Genomic DNA, 15,430 nt, shown 5'->3' on the forward strand with positions numbered 1-15,430 from the left:
ATTTTAATTGAATGATTTTTTTTTTTCATTTTTCCATTTTTTTGACAGAAATAACCCCTGTGCTTTGACATTTGTTTCTCAAAATCGTTCTTTGAATTTCCTTAGCTAATTATTTAATGTGAATTTTATATGGAAGCATCAGACTTTGTGTGATATTTTGTATTTTTTCAGCTAGAAGAATTAAAAGAACATTATGATGTACAACAGAAAATGAGAGATGGTAAGTAAGAGCTATTAAAATTATGTTGAAGTTATTGTATGGTAATCTGTACATTAATTTTTTTATAATGTTTAGAAGTTCTAAGTCTCATGACTTTTTATGTGCTAAATTTATAAAAATGTTGGATTTTTGATTATGGAAGATACACATAATACTAAAGAATAATGTGTGTGTACACACCGCTTGGAAATAAGTCAACAGACACCATAGTGTGAGGAACAAACAGCCATGTCACCCACCTTAATAAGATGTAGAAACTCCTTACACTGCAGCTGATTGCAATCAAGGAATTTTGGACCATTCTTCCTGTAGGCATGTAATGAGGTCCTGGACTGTTTGTGGTGCAGACGTACTTTGACCTGGTCTGACACTCCATTTCATCACACAGATGTTCGATAGGGTTGAGATCAGAGTTCTGTGGAGGCCAGTCAAGTGTGGTGACATTTTTGCCCACAAACCATGCAGTTACAGCAGCATCCTTATGACATGGGGCATGTCTTGCTGAAAGAGAGACAGTGATCACTTCCATAGAAATGCCACAAAGTAGTAAGCATTGCACTGTCCAGGATGATGCATATATCTGATCTAATGGATCTCTGATCCATTACTTATTTAATGTGAATTAAATAAGTAATTAAATTACCTCTCGAAGTTCAATGTTAGTGGCACTACAAGCAGAGGTCTGAGATCAAACCAGAAAAAAAAACAGAACCATACCATTACACCAACACATTCGAATTTCATATACTGGTATAAACTGTGATACTAAGCATCCACGTCATGCACACCCGTCCATCTTCTTGTAGCATGATTTGTTGCTCTATAATTATGCACTTTCCAAGCTTCCATGGCCCACTGAAGACAATGCTACTTGCTGGTTTGGTTAAGGTGGGGGCTTGCATATTGCAGTCCTACCATGGAAACCCATGTCGGGAACCTTGGTTCTGAATGTTATTGCTCAGATTCATGTTCCAGTCAATGCCTAGAACTCCACATTCAGTGTGTTGGGAGACGAATACAGTTTTTACATATTATCCTTTGTAGTACCCTACAGTCATGTTTGTTGAGTGTGGTGGATCATCCACTTCAGGTAGCACTTGCAGCTGTACTTCCATCTCAGTATGGTATCACTGATTGTTCACCTGAGGTGGCCTTATTTTTCAAAAATTTGCCGAATAGATAGGCCTGCAACATGGCATCCTATTACAATGCCTTTTTTCAAACTCCATCAGTTCCCTTCTCGCAGCCATTTCACCCAGACACAGTTGCACTGACTTGGGAGCGTCATATTCCTCCAGTTTATACCAGTTACAAACAAGGGACTCGTTAATGGCACAATGCACCTTGCCAATGGGAATGTCCATTAACTTCTTTCCAAGCAGCATACACACATACACAGCTTCACAAATACACTTGCCCATGGTATGTAGCTGCGAACTGGACAAAATAGAATATTTTTAATTAATACAAAATATCGGAAATATATTTTTTTAACTTTAAAAAACACAGATGTGCCACTACTGATCTATTTATATGGCTTCTGTTGACATATTCAGGTATATATTATTTAAAAAATGGGATTCTTGAGCAAGTATTTTTTTCATGTCAAGTAGGACGTTGCATTATTTGTCGAGCCCTATATGTACACACACACACACATATATATATATATTTAATATACCAATCATATATACTTGACCCTTGAACAACATGGGGGTTAGGGGTGCTGACCCCCTGTGCATTTGAAAATCCATGTATAACTTTTGACTAATAGCCTACTGTTGACCAGAACCCTTACCGATAATAGTCGATTAACACGTGCTTTGTATGTTATATGTATTATATACTGTATTTTTACAATAAAGTAAGCTAGAGAAAAGAAAATCATAAGGAAGAGAAAATACATTTACAGTACTGTATTATCAATACCATAAGTTTACATTATCTATTTACAAGATGAATTGTCTGTCTGTCAGTACCTATATCAATATTATCTTATATGATACAAAACACTGTAGTTATACATGTGTTAGTTATACATATTACTAACACATATCAAAAATGAAAAGACCTGTAAAAACTAACACATTATCAATTTTATATTAAATATCAGTTACCTTATGCCTGTGTAAGGATATACACAAATCTATTATAACTTTTTATAATAGATTTGTGTATATTTTATGGTAGTAAATGATAAAATAGACTAGTATCTACATATATTTTATGCATTCATGACACGCCTAGCTTTTCTTAGTTTTTTCGATATTTTTAGGTTATGCAGTTTGTCTGAGAGTTTTTTCGAATTGTTGCAAATCTCCAAAAAAGTTTCCAGTTTTTCTCTACACACACACACACACAATAATCATAAGTAGAACTTCCCTTTCATTTGCTTGGTGTTTCACTCATTTACTTCCAAGAGCCAAATTAAGAATTATACATCAAGCCAAGTGCCGCAACAGAAGCATAATCTCGAAATAAAGAGGAAACAGATTTTTTAATATTAACATTAGAGTATATAAGTACAGAACACAAAACCATGTTACAAAAATACATATGAAATATAAAGTTTACATAAAATTATACAACTTTTTTTTTTTTGTTTTGAAGAAACTTGACAAATTTTTTCATTAACGAAATCTTCACAATTTGGTTGAATTTGTTGAGCTTTTCAATATTGATTGCAAATGCTGGTCTGTTAATCTTGATCTTTCTGCAGTTTTATTATTCTTTAAAATTGAAAATAGTTGTTCACATAAATATGTGCTACCGAACAGCCTAATTGCACATGACACATTGGGATATCGATCAACTTATAAATAATTATAGAACTTTGGAATTCTAACATCCATGTATTTTTGTTTCAATACGGAATCGCACTGAATTTCGATTAATTCCAAATGTAAATTGTCATCAACAGTTTCAACATCAATCGATAGAGGAGAAGTAAATAGATGAAACTGATTTTCATATTTCTTAAAATCTAAAAATCTTCTTTCGAATTCATTTTCTAATTTCATTTTATTGGCATATTCTGAAAAATTTCAGTTTTGGTGATTTTTGTAATAATGATTGAAAGCATTCAAAATGGGATAAATTTTCTTTTTGAATTTGTTTTTGCCAAAGTAATAATTTCTGTTTGAAAATGTTAATATTGTCAAATAACATGGTAACTACTTGATGTTTGCCTTGCAGCTTAAGATTAAGTTGACTAAGGTGACTTGTAATGTCAACTGAAAAAGCCAGGGGTCCTTTATCCATTGATCATTTTTTAATATTTTGCATTCATAATTTTTTGATTCTAAAAAAAAATGGTAATTTCATCCAAGAATCGCTTTAAAACCATCACTGGAAAACCATCTAATTTCTGTATAATAAGGTAGATCGCTATATTCACTTTCTATATCTTCTAGAAAGTTACTAAATTGGTGATGATTAATCCCACGTGCATGAACATAATTTACAATTTTACTGACATTTTTTAGGACATGTCCAATATTTAAAACTTTGGAGCATAGTGTTTGCTGATGAATAATGCAATGAAAACGTTGAAAATTATTATTACCTTGTTCTTTGCACCTTTCTTTTAAATTTGTAACAACTCCTTTAACAACAACAGCAGGAACACCATCAGTTGCAAGACAAACTAGCTTTTTTAACGGTAAATTGTATTCATTCAAAACTTCCATAAGGGCATCAAAAATATCAACTTTAGTGGTTGTATCGTGCATAGGAATAATTTATAAGTTCTTCACTTACTTTTAAGTTCATATCACATCCACAAATAAAAACAGCCAGCTGAGCGATATCCTGTACATCTGTACTTTTGTCAGTTGCAAGGGAATAGGTCTGAAGTGTTGGAATTATTGATTTTAGTTGATTCCTTAAGTTCCCGGCTATATCATCAATTCTACTAGCAATGGTATTTCGAGATAAGCTTATGTTTTTGAATTTCTTTAATTGATCAGGACACAACACTTCAACTGCTGTAATAATACATTCGCGAATAATTCCCCTTCAGTGAATGGTTTCGACTTGCTTGCAATTAAATGTGATAACAAATAACTGTTTTTACCATAGCTCTATTATCTTCAATAGGTTTGGTAAATACACTTTGTTGATTTTGAAGTGCCAACTTTAATTCTGACAATTTACCTTCACGAAGTTTCGAAACATATTTGTCATAGTTTTCTTTATGATTTCTATCGTAATGCCTTTTAATATTATATTCTTTGCAAACTGCAATAGAGTTTCTACATATCAAGCATAAAATTTTTTTTTTCCCCTTGAATACAAAAATATTGTAACTCCCATTTTTCTTGAAAACTATGATGCTCTTCTTCAATTAATCGTAATTTACTCATACTGGTGGAAAGCTTTGACATTATTTTTATAAATTCTTTATTAATTATAAAGAAAACACTATACTTTCTTACGACTCAAAAATTGCTAATGGCTAGTCTCCGATTGCTGTGGTCAGCGGATATAGTCGTGTACGTAGACTTGCTCATTAAAATTCGGTAAAATTCGATATTTATGCAGTGGCGTAACAAGATGTTTTGAAATGACAAATAGAACATTTTTTCTTTAGAAATTGCAGATTAGTTTGGCGTATAAAATAATCTTAAGTTGAAATGTTAATTTTGTAAATATGTTTATTTAAATTGGAGTTGTCAAAAGTTAAATAACCGTATTGGTTACAAAGTTTGGTGGGCCGCGTTTTTGACATGTCTGACCTAGAGCAATATTATCTTAAGGCAATAAATAGCCAGTATGCTTGTTTCCTTTAGAAAGGGAAACTTAGCAGTTACAGTCAGACTTGAACTGAATGGTATGCTCAAATTTGGAGTTTATCTAAAGCTTACTTGTATTCTGGACATTAGTCCATAAGATAAGCAAGCTTTAGATAAACAGTATTCTCCAAAAATTTGGTCGTCTGCTAGCAGCAAATAAAGATTAATTGTATCTTTTGTCTTATATGAACATATACCAAATATGTCAGCATAGGACTTTGGACAGAAAATCAACACAGATGTGAATGGAAAAACAAAAGATTACATTCATTCTACAGACTGCAAAGTCAAACTTGGCAGACCACAAAATTAACACTAGACAGAGTCCATTTGAAGAATATCTAGGTTGCATATTCTTTAATGAAAGATGAGGCTTTTAAATATATTGGTCTTCTTGAACAAAGTTACATACTATCATCTAAGTTTTAAGGATCTATTTACATATCACCTGGAGGAATGAATCATTAAGTGTGTGTTTAATAATAGTTTCATTTCATTTTTATTTTATTTTATTTTTTTTTTTACTCCCACTATAAAAAAGTTCTAAGCCTAAAATATATTAGTACTTTGGATGGGCTAATTTGATGCAGTGCCTTGAATATATATATATATATTTATTTTATTTTTGCATAATCCAAAAAATCCTGCTCTAAAGACCAAACATGGAACTTTTTCAAACCACTTCAGTTCTCCAATAAGTATATCTAATACTGTCTTCAAGGAAATTCATCTCTTATCTAAAGAAGTTGTAAACAACCATGCCCACAGTGGGATTTGAACCTGCAGTCTGTTGGTTGGAGATATGCTAAGAACTCATTAAAAACACTTTTTTTTTTTTTTTAGAAATATATATTAAATTGTATTAAACATATTTATATATCTAAGAACTTCAGTAGTGTTAGATCCAAGACTGCTTGCATGGTTGGCTAGCAACAGGTTGTGTGTGTGGAAGCAGAGTATCACCTTATGATAAGGTGCTTTTTAATGCCTTAGAAGGAGAACTGGTTAAGAAAAGATTGTAGATGTTGGTAGAGTGGGAAGTTTACTTGATATTCTGGTTGTTAGATGGATAACTTGCTTTAGATCATTGCTTACAGCTGATACTTTTTGTATCGCTTCCAGCTTTGTCAGTGGTTCAACTGCAAATAGTCAAGCTTCAGAGATAGAAAGTTGAGGAGGGTAGATTGATATTCAGAATTTGGGAAGTATTAAAGACAACTATTGAATGTAAATGAATGAGATGATGAAACCTTGAGCCAGAGAAGGTGAAAAATTCTAGATTTTGCATTCTCTGATATGGGATATCTAATGGATCAGAGGCACAAGTGCCACTCTTATGGCAGAAGGAATTGTACAGAGTGTAATTTGGAATCAAGATGTACAGTAGTTAGAGATAATATTTGAGGTTCAGTAATATTCAGTTATGATGTTCAGTTACACTTGGATGTCTGTAAGTGGTGATGTACATCATTTATGTTTGTGTTTAATGTAAGATATATGTTAAGATGTAATATAAGATATACCTTCAGATATCTTACAAGACAATAGTGAAGAAGCTGTGCATTCAGTCCTTAAATGATTTAATTCTATAAAATAACCATGGCTGGATCTCAATTTGTATTATTTCTCACTCTTTTAGGTTTCTATTTTCTGTTCTCTTTCATTTCATGGAACATTTTCTATTCTCTTTTCATTGTTGAAAAGAGAATGGAATATGTTCTTTTACTTTTAAGAATGTTGGAAATTAATTTTCTTATGGTCTAAAAGAAGACTGAAGATACCCTTTTCAAGATAGCCAAGATACAATTCATGATTACGTTATCCAGGTTTAAACCCCTGCGGTATGAAATGCTAGTGGAACTGTTCCAACCTTTCTGTTAAACTGTTTCTCTTGTGTTTAGCGGAAGCAGTATTTTAAGATCTAATGTATTAAAATATTATACAACTTACCATATTATAAATTGGAATCCTATTGATGCACAAAAGAAAACATTCATCATTAACTAAAAAAATAAATAAAATTCTTGGCCCAAAGAAATTTATAGAAGTGGAAACCATACTATACTAAACACTCTAGGTATCCCAAAAATTCACAAGCCTAATGCCACTTTCAGACTTGCCATGAAGGCAAGTTTCTCTTTTTATTTAAAAAAAAGAAAAAGAGAAAAAAAATCTGTTAATTTCAAAATGTTTAAATAGCCTCATCTTGAAAAATTCAGACATCATGATTAGTTTTGATATTCTTTCAGTTTATAATTACCATTGAAAGACATCCTTGATCTTCATCCTGCAAAACAGGCAAACCAGCCATTAAAACACATGCAATTAACAGACATAATACACTGGCCTCATAGCTTGAGTTTCTTCAACCATAAATCCAGATCAATCAACATTTAAACAGCCATTATCCAAAAATGCACTTCACTATAAAAAATGGAATCAAAAGACTTGTTTACCATTATTTAGCATTATTAGTCACAGGTCTTTCAAATCATTCACTATCTTTTTCCATTTGTAGAAAACTGATGCACACATCTGGAAATTACATCAGCAGTTGTATGATACTCAGTCCAACAATATGGCAATCCTTTAAACATTGACACATAGGGCTCGGCTACCTGTTCTAATGACACTGCTGTAGCTACAGAACTTAGTTATCTGTGCCACACTTTTTTTTTGACTTTTTTAGCCAATGGCTACAATGAATGGGGGAAGGAAAAAATAAACTATGTCTCTGTGTTGTATTGCACTTGATATTACACTGCTGCCTTTCTTATTTCATAATTTAGCCAGTATATCATAATATACACTTCTTAAAGTTAACTGTGATTCAAGTTTTGAAACTTTCAATCTAACAACTTGTAATAATAATAAAGTTTCCTAACTCAATCACCATTTGTTAATCCTCCAGATGAATAACTTATAAAAACTTTTCCCATCCCTAGTTGTGCATAATATACTGTAGGGTGTTGTAACTGTTGATGTTATTTTGTTTTCTATCTCCCCTTCTCCTTTCGCAGGTGTACGAACAATGGCATATGCCTATGTTTTATCTCCTGGTCGAGAACGGGGATCTGCTCTGCACAGTGTCCGTTCTGGTTACAAAGAATGCACTGATGCTCTGTGTACTATTGAATCAGAACTGGAGAGAATGATGGGAACGTTCTTGTTTCAAATGAAAGGTATGTATTCATTTTTTGAAAAATGCATATAAAATTTCTGAATTAATTGAAGATTAGAGAATTTTTCATGCGTGTAATGTTTGGTTACATGTTTGTAATAAAGAAACAACATTGTTTGCATTTTCTTTAACATTTAAAACTAAAGAAGAACTTTCTTAAAAAACATTGTTATTTTAATATAATAATCATCAGCTCTGTAGGTAAAGCAATAGTGAATATATATTTAGCAGTTATTGTTGAGTTTAGAATCAAATTTTATTTGTTTTAATTTACTTTTTGAGAAATCTAAGCATAAATTTCAATTTTTCTTGTATTTTCAGGCATTCAAGGTTTTGCACGACTCTGTCCTGGTGATGTGTTTGAAATTACTCTTAAGCACAGTGATCAGAAATGGAAGAGTCGAGGTCGGATTCTTAAAAATGATAAACAAATATGGGATAACCAAAAGATTCTTTTCAAAGCATTACTTGGAGAGCCACTTTTTATCAAGGTAAAGGTTGTTTGTTAGTGGGGGGGGGGGAGTTAAAGCAATCAATCTTCATTTTGTTATATAATGTGGGAATGTTATACCACAATTCTTGTATGAAAAAAAGCATGCCGTGTTTTTCATTTACAATTTTATCACCCCATTCATACCCAGAATCAGACAAAAAATTATTGCCTCTTGAAACAAAACAATAACTGCCTGCTTTCCTAGACATTTATCAAGTGGGCATACCTAATGTACTTTGCTTTGTATATCAGTAAATAATAAAATGCTCATCATGTTGCCTTTATGAGAACCTATTTGATTATATTAGGCTTAAATTTAAAGTAGAGCCTCTCTGTAGCTCAGTCAATATAGATGAAGATTGTATTATAAACACCTTAATTCAAAATCCTGAGATGTGAAGAACTTTTATCAGGGATTTTCAACTGAAGATTGAGTTAGTTCGTCTCATACATAGATGATGGTAAAGTTTTTTACCCAGAAACTCAGGTTTTTCATCTGAGCACTATTTTCTGGTGAGTTACATACAATATGTAATGCTTTTTTTATATAAAAATTTATTTTTATAGTAATGGCCACTTAGAGGGCTTTTGCGATACGGTTGAAAACGAAATTAGTGAATTAATTGATGGGAAAACAGATTTAAATGAGAAAGAACTGGTACAATTAATAGATGGTGGGAAAAGTTCTGCCGAAGATTCTGATTGTGATGAATCTGTTAAAGAATTCAGTTTAAAGAAATTAGCAGAAGGATTGGACTTGGCAAGAAAGTTAGGAAGCTATTTTACGCATAATAATCCCTCAATGGAGCACTTTAGAAAATTCACGAGGCAATTGAATATTTGTTTATCTCCATGTTATGAACTTAATAAAAAATTACAGCATAGCGGTAAGCAAGGTCTTATTACTGACTTCTTGATAACTAAACCCGCAGAAGTATGCAATGAGAATTATACTAACGATGTCCAAGTAATGACATCCGGCCACTCATAAATAAAGAACATCTACGAAATGTTAGTTTTGAAAACAGTGATGATGATTAAAATATGCACTTTATTTTGCCTAAAACAGGTTGGCCGAGTGGTTAGTGTGTCCGTGCTCCAGCCAAGAGGCCGTGGGTTTGAATCCCACCATGGGCATGGATGTTTGTGATTGTCCTACAAACTTTGTGTGGAAAGGAAATCTGCGACCCTACCACTTATTCTAGCAGAAGACATCATTGCCAAAACCATGTTGAGGTACAGTAGTGACCATATGGCGTCTACGGACATCAAATGTTAAAACATTTATGCATTATGTGCAATGTACAATTTGTAATTTTTATAAGTTTATAATTTGTATTTGTTTCATAGTTTATATGTTTTCTTAACTTACATGAATTACCTGAATTAAATAAAAATATATTTTTTTTGGATATGTCATTGTTTATATAATTTAAAAAAAAAAAAAAACTATTTTGGAAAATAACCCTACTTTTTCTATGTGATCCGAGTCTCATATAACGTGATTTATATAACGCGCCATTTCTGTGGAACCTAACATCTGCATTATATGAGGATTACCTGTATCTTCACAGCTAGACTGCTTTTCTACATAAGCTGTTGACTTCACATTGTCTTAGTATTCCATAATGCAGAAGCATTATGAGAAGGGCACTATCCAGATTGGTTTGACATTTATTCAGATCTCATCAGTGGAAGCCAAATCCAGGAAAATTACAGAAATTGAATCAATGCTGAATTCTATATTTTCCACATTCAAGTAGTAAAAAGGTGTATCACTTTATTATTTAAAATACTCTGGATTAGAGATTGTTGATGAAAGTATTTTCACTTGGTTACGAAGTAAATTATATTTAACAATAAATTATATTCGTGTCAAATATATTTCAACTATATTTGATGTGAATTCAACAGCTTCCATATACAAGTAATCTAGTTGTGAAGATATTTTATTCACAACTAGATTCACAACTTGATTGCTTTGAATCAAGTAAAGCAAGAATATAATTTTCTGCCAAATATAATTTATGTAATGCTGTACTGTTTTCAATACAGCAACTTTTTGGGTTTACAGTAAAACCTGATTGTTCATTCTAATGATTACAAAACTACACTTAGTATATAATCATTCATAAAATCCTCTGAAATTAGCTCAGTGATGTGATTTTTTTAATGCCTAAACTGCAAAATGTTAATGGCTTTCTTAGCAGCTGTGAAAGCTGTTGTGTTTATTGTTAAAAAGTTTGTTGGAGGATCATGCATTTTGAGGCCAGTGTTTGAGGGTTTAAATATAACTGTGTTACCAGGACGCTTTAATGTTACAAAAAGTTGCATACTCCTCCAGTTTAATGCCTAAACTGCAAAATGCTAATGGCTTTCTTAGCAGCTGTGAAAGCTGTTGTGTTTATTGTTAAAAAGTTTGTTGGAGGATCATGCATTTTGAGGCCAGTGTTTGAGGGTTTAAATATAACTGTGTTACCAGGACGCTTTAATGTTACAAAAAGTTGCATACTCCTCCAGTTTCGAAGTATTATTTCAATTTTCTTTATCAGTAACCTACCCTGATTGATAAAAGATGTGATTGTGTTTTATAATCCTGCTCTCTACAAGTTTAGAGGGCTTATGCCATAAAAAAAGGAATACAAATAGTAATAAGCATTGCACTTATGTAGTTGATACATTGTACAATTTCCTAATGTACTGCATTCATGAAAGAATATATTTGTTTACGAAAACCAAATTATATATTCTTGAGCATATGTAGGATGAAGGAAGAAAGTTTTAATCCTTCAGTTTCTAGTTGAGCTATTGTTTGTCAGGCCTACTTGCACACTTCTTTTGGATGAATAAATTATGATGGTTTTTGTATCCAATTATTTATTCATTTTAATTTCTTTCAAATTCCCAACATATGGGAAGAATAAAAGTCCCTTGCTTGCATGGACACTCTCACATTATAGATGTCATAATATTTGTAAATGTTTCCATTGCAATCATTCATTTGGTTGCAATCTTACATTGACATTAATGATGTCATTTACAGAAGAACCATAAAAATCAAGAAACTCTTTGGGAAACAAACCAAATAAGCCATCTTATTACGGTGAGCACGGGGCTGTTTGTTCCTCACACATGGACTTCTTTCCAATCAGTGTATAAAAAATGTAAAGAACTTAAGGCTTCTGACATGATGCCCAATCCTAACTTGAAATTTCTGTAGATATCCACTTGGATACCAAATACAGTTAAACCTTGAACAAAGTGAGGGTTAAGGGTGCCGAAACCCCCCCCCCCATGTTGTTTGAAAATCCGCATATAACTTTTGACTACCCAAAAACTTAACTAATAATAGCCTACTATGTTAAAGATACCAAGCTATTTTAAATAAGCAAACAGACAAGTCCGTCAAGTTTGCGCCTGCAAGTGTTGCAAGTCTAGCTGACTCTGCACGTAGTGCAAGTCAAGGCAACTCGTAGTAAAGGGAGTATAAGCTATGATCACTAGTCTTAATATTTACCCTTAATGCAAAGCACATCTCCTGGAGGAGATGTATGATGCTATGTATTAAAGGCAAGGGCCACTACCCAGACTGGTTTCGACCTTTATTGAGGTCTCGTCAGTGGGAGCGAGGCTAAGAAATACTAAGTTTTAAGTAATACAGAGTGTATAAATATTTTACCAAAACAAGTTACCATAAGGTGCTTTGACCTTATTAAATAAAAATCTCAGGATGAGAGATAGATATAGAAAGTTTTTTACCTTGGGTATAATATATGTTAAAGATACCAAGCTATTTTAAATATAAACCTGGTTTTTTACTCCATATCCACAAAAACAATGATATGTGATTTCTAGGCAACCAAAGGTGGGCCTAGAGTCCTAAATAGCACCTTTAGTGGGATAGATTGGGTGATTCATTGGACTGAAGATCAGAGGATGAGTGGTTCCCAAATTTGGGGCAGTTTCATGCACCCAAATTTGTTGAGGTTTGTAAAGTTTTTCAAGTCTGAGGCAGATTTGAGGAATAGCCTCTCATATTTGTATTTGTTGTGGTGTAATAGAATGGCCTTCTTCCAATGTATCCTGTGGTGGGTGTCTGAAGCATGGTCTGCAAGTCCTGGGTGGGTGTAATGATGAAACTGGATGTAGTCCTTGTGTTCAGAAATTCTGATATTGACTATCCTGCCTGTTTGATAGGCAGGATAGCCAATATCAGAGGGACCTGGTAGGTCTAGGGAATGTGTCTGGTCTTTGGTGGAATGCATGTGGTCTATAAATGATTGTAAGGTTGCTTTGCATATATTTTGCTTCAGATATATGATGATCTTGAGTAATCTCTGCTCTGAAGGGGAGAGGAGGAGGTTGTGGTTACAGGTTTTTTAGGATTGTAGCCATTGGCTAAGAAAGTTGAGAATATGGTCAAGTTCAGTAGTTGGAGCACTGTTATCAGAACCAATTAATTTTGTCCTGTTATATAGGGTTTTTATAATCCCATATTGTTGGGACAGGGGAGTGACCACTGGTAAATGTATCTACCAGTATGTGTGGGCTTGCTACTGAGAATGCCAGGGATTCATCAGGCTGGCGTGTAATCAGAGTGCCTAGGAAGGCAAGACTGTTGTTGCTTTCCTTTTCTAAGGTAAACCGGAACCTGGGATATTGATTGTTTAGATGTGTTAAAAAAATTTTGAGAGTACCAAGGCCATGTGGCCTAATGGAGAACACATCATCTAGCAGCATAGCCACACAGTGGGTTTATATGGATCAGAGTTTAAGGCTTTTTCTTCAGAGATCTCTGTGAATAAGTTGTCCAAGGGTGGAGAAAGTGGAGAACCTAAACAGATAGAGTGGACATGGCTGTCTGCTCTGTAGAATTTTCCTTGCCAAATGAAATATCCTGAGTTCATGGTGAACTGAAACAGGGCTTGAGATATCAGGAGGAAATATTACTTGGATGAGGTCTAAGGTATCTCTGAGTGGGACATTAGTGAATAAAGAGGAGACATCAAACCTGACCATTATGTCAGTGTGTGCTGTAGTGTGAGATTTTCTATACTGACTTTAAAGTGAGCTGAGTTTGTGTGAAGGTGTGTTGCCAGTATGTTGTGCATTTAGCCAAACATTTAGTACTTTGGCTAAATGTTTGACTAATTTGTATGTGGGTGAATTACTGCCATCCACAATAGGATGTAATGGCACATTATGTTTATGGGCTTTTAGTAGTCTATATATCTTGCAGGGGAGGAGGGGGGGGTATGGAGTTATAGAGTTTTAGTTTGTGACTTCACAGGCCAAGAAATAACCTTTTTAAGGAACCTATGGAGTGTTCTGATCTGTATATTGGTGGGATCATAGTCTGTGTGAAGGTAGGTAGCTAAAATTAAGTAAGGAAGCAAGCTTACCTGTATAATCTAATTGGTTTAAAACCACAGTGTCATTTCCCTTATCTGCTTTCGTAATTACTATTCTGTTGTTTCTAATTTCTTGCAGCACTTCAAATTCTTTTCTTGAGAGGTCGCTTATTGGTGGTTTAGCATGAGTGAGTACACTGACTACATCTAGTCTGATCTGTTGGCAATATGGTTGAGTAGGCTGAGGATGGCTTATTTTACTTGGATCATTATTTCTTCTGCAGGAATGTTTATAGGTGCTAGTGTGTAGTTACAGCCTTGTATGAGTGTGCTGTTAGGAGGAGGTTGAAGCTTGGAAGCTGAGTTTTTTTTAAGTAGATTTTCATATTTCTTGATGTGCCAACATCTTATTTTTTAAAATTCTTTGTCTGCTGAAGCCTTCAAGATGTTGGCAATGATCATCCAAAGGTTGATGTTCGTCTCATGCAAGTTCCTGTTCTAATGCATGGATAGCTTCGCTAGTGTCAGCCAGGAGAATGCTAGTGGCAGCAATCTTTTCCTGTAAAAAGAGACAAGCTATTGCACATGTAGATGTGGAGAGCCTTCAGTGAAGTAAACTGGCGTTTCAATTTTGCACAATTTGGGATAACATTATTGCCCTGGCGTCATTTTAAAAAGGTTGTTTAGATATCTTCAACTTCAGCTTGCCATATTAGCAAGCCCTAATATAAGTAATAATAGTAATTCTGGTAGATAAGTTTGTGCATTGGTTACTGATAACTATTATTTTTCAGGAAATAGTATACTAAAATATTAATTATAATAACTTTAATTAATATATGTACTTTTGTATATTTTAGCAGTGCTACATTGCCATCATCATAGATCAGAAAAGCAATGAGTGCTTTCCAAATTTGGGGCAGTCTCATGCACCCAAATTTGTTGAGGTTTGGAAAATTTTTCCAGGTTGAGGCAGATTCGAGGAATTTCCTCTCATATTTGTATTTGCTCCAGTGTAATAGAGTGGCCTTATTCCAGTGCCTGCATTAAAGTTATTATTATTGGAAAAGTGGATATTAAAGATCCAACATTATTTCAAAGCCAGAAGTTTATAGAAACTAAAGTTTCATAAATTTGACCTGAGAGCTTATAAGAATGCAATCCTCAGCATCTGAGTTGCCTTAGCTTGCACTACTCAAAAGAACATGACTGCTGCCAAGTGTCCATATGCTCACCTTTTATTAATGCATTTCATAAAGTTTCACTGGCCTGACAGTTGTTTCGAACCGGCTGATTCTCTTCAGAGACCAGGCAGAAACCTTAAAAGAGCAAAAACTCTCAATGAGTGAGTACTAAATAAATCGAATGTCAGAGAAATGTACTTTTCGTAAG

At 33.6% G+C, this 15,430-nt stretch overlaps 1 protein-coding gene across 2 annotated transcripts in view; it reads left to right on the plus strand.

Moving 5' to 3' along the window:
* LOC150095583 (rho family-interacting cell polarization regulator 2-like) overlaps positions 1–15,430 on the plus strand; it is a 327,613-nt gene that overhangs the window by 124,615 nt on the left and 187,568 nt on the right. For both annotated transcript variants that reach the window (XM_090410002.1, XM_090410003.1), the window contains 3 exons: positions 172–220; positions 8,034–8,195; positions 8,516–8,685. In XM_090410002.1, coding sequence (XP_090266128.1) covers positions 172–220; positions 8,034–8,195; positions 8,516–8,685 — 381 coding nt within the window. The remainder of the gene's footprint in view (positions 1–171; positions 221–8,033; positions 8,196–8,515; positions 8,686–15,430) is intronic.

This window comes from Typopeltis vanoorti, chromosome 20, assembly GCF_054136105.1.
Source record: "Typopeltis vanoorti isolate ZY-2024b chromosome 20, IOZ_Tvanoo_1.0, whole genome shotgun sequence".
Taxonomy (NCBI): Eukaryota; Metazoa; Arthropoda; class Arachnida; order Uropygi; family Thelyphonidae; genus Typopeltis; species Typopeltis vanoorti.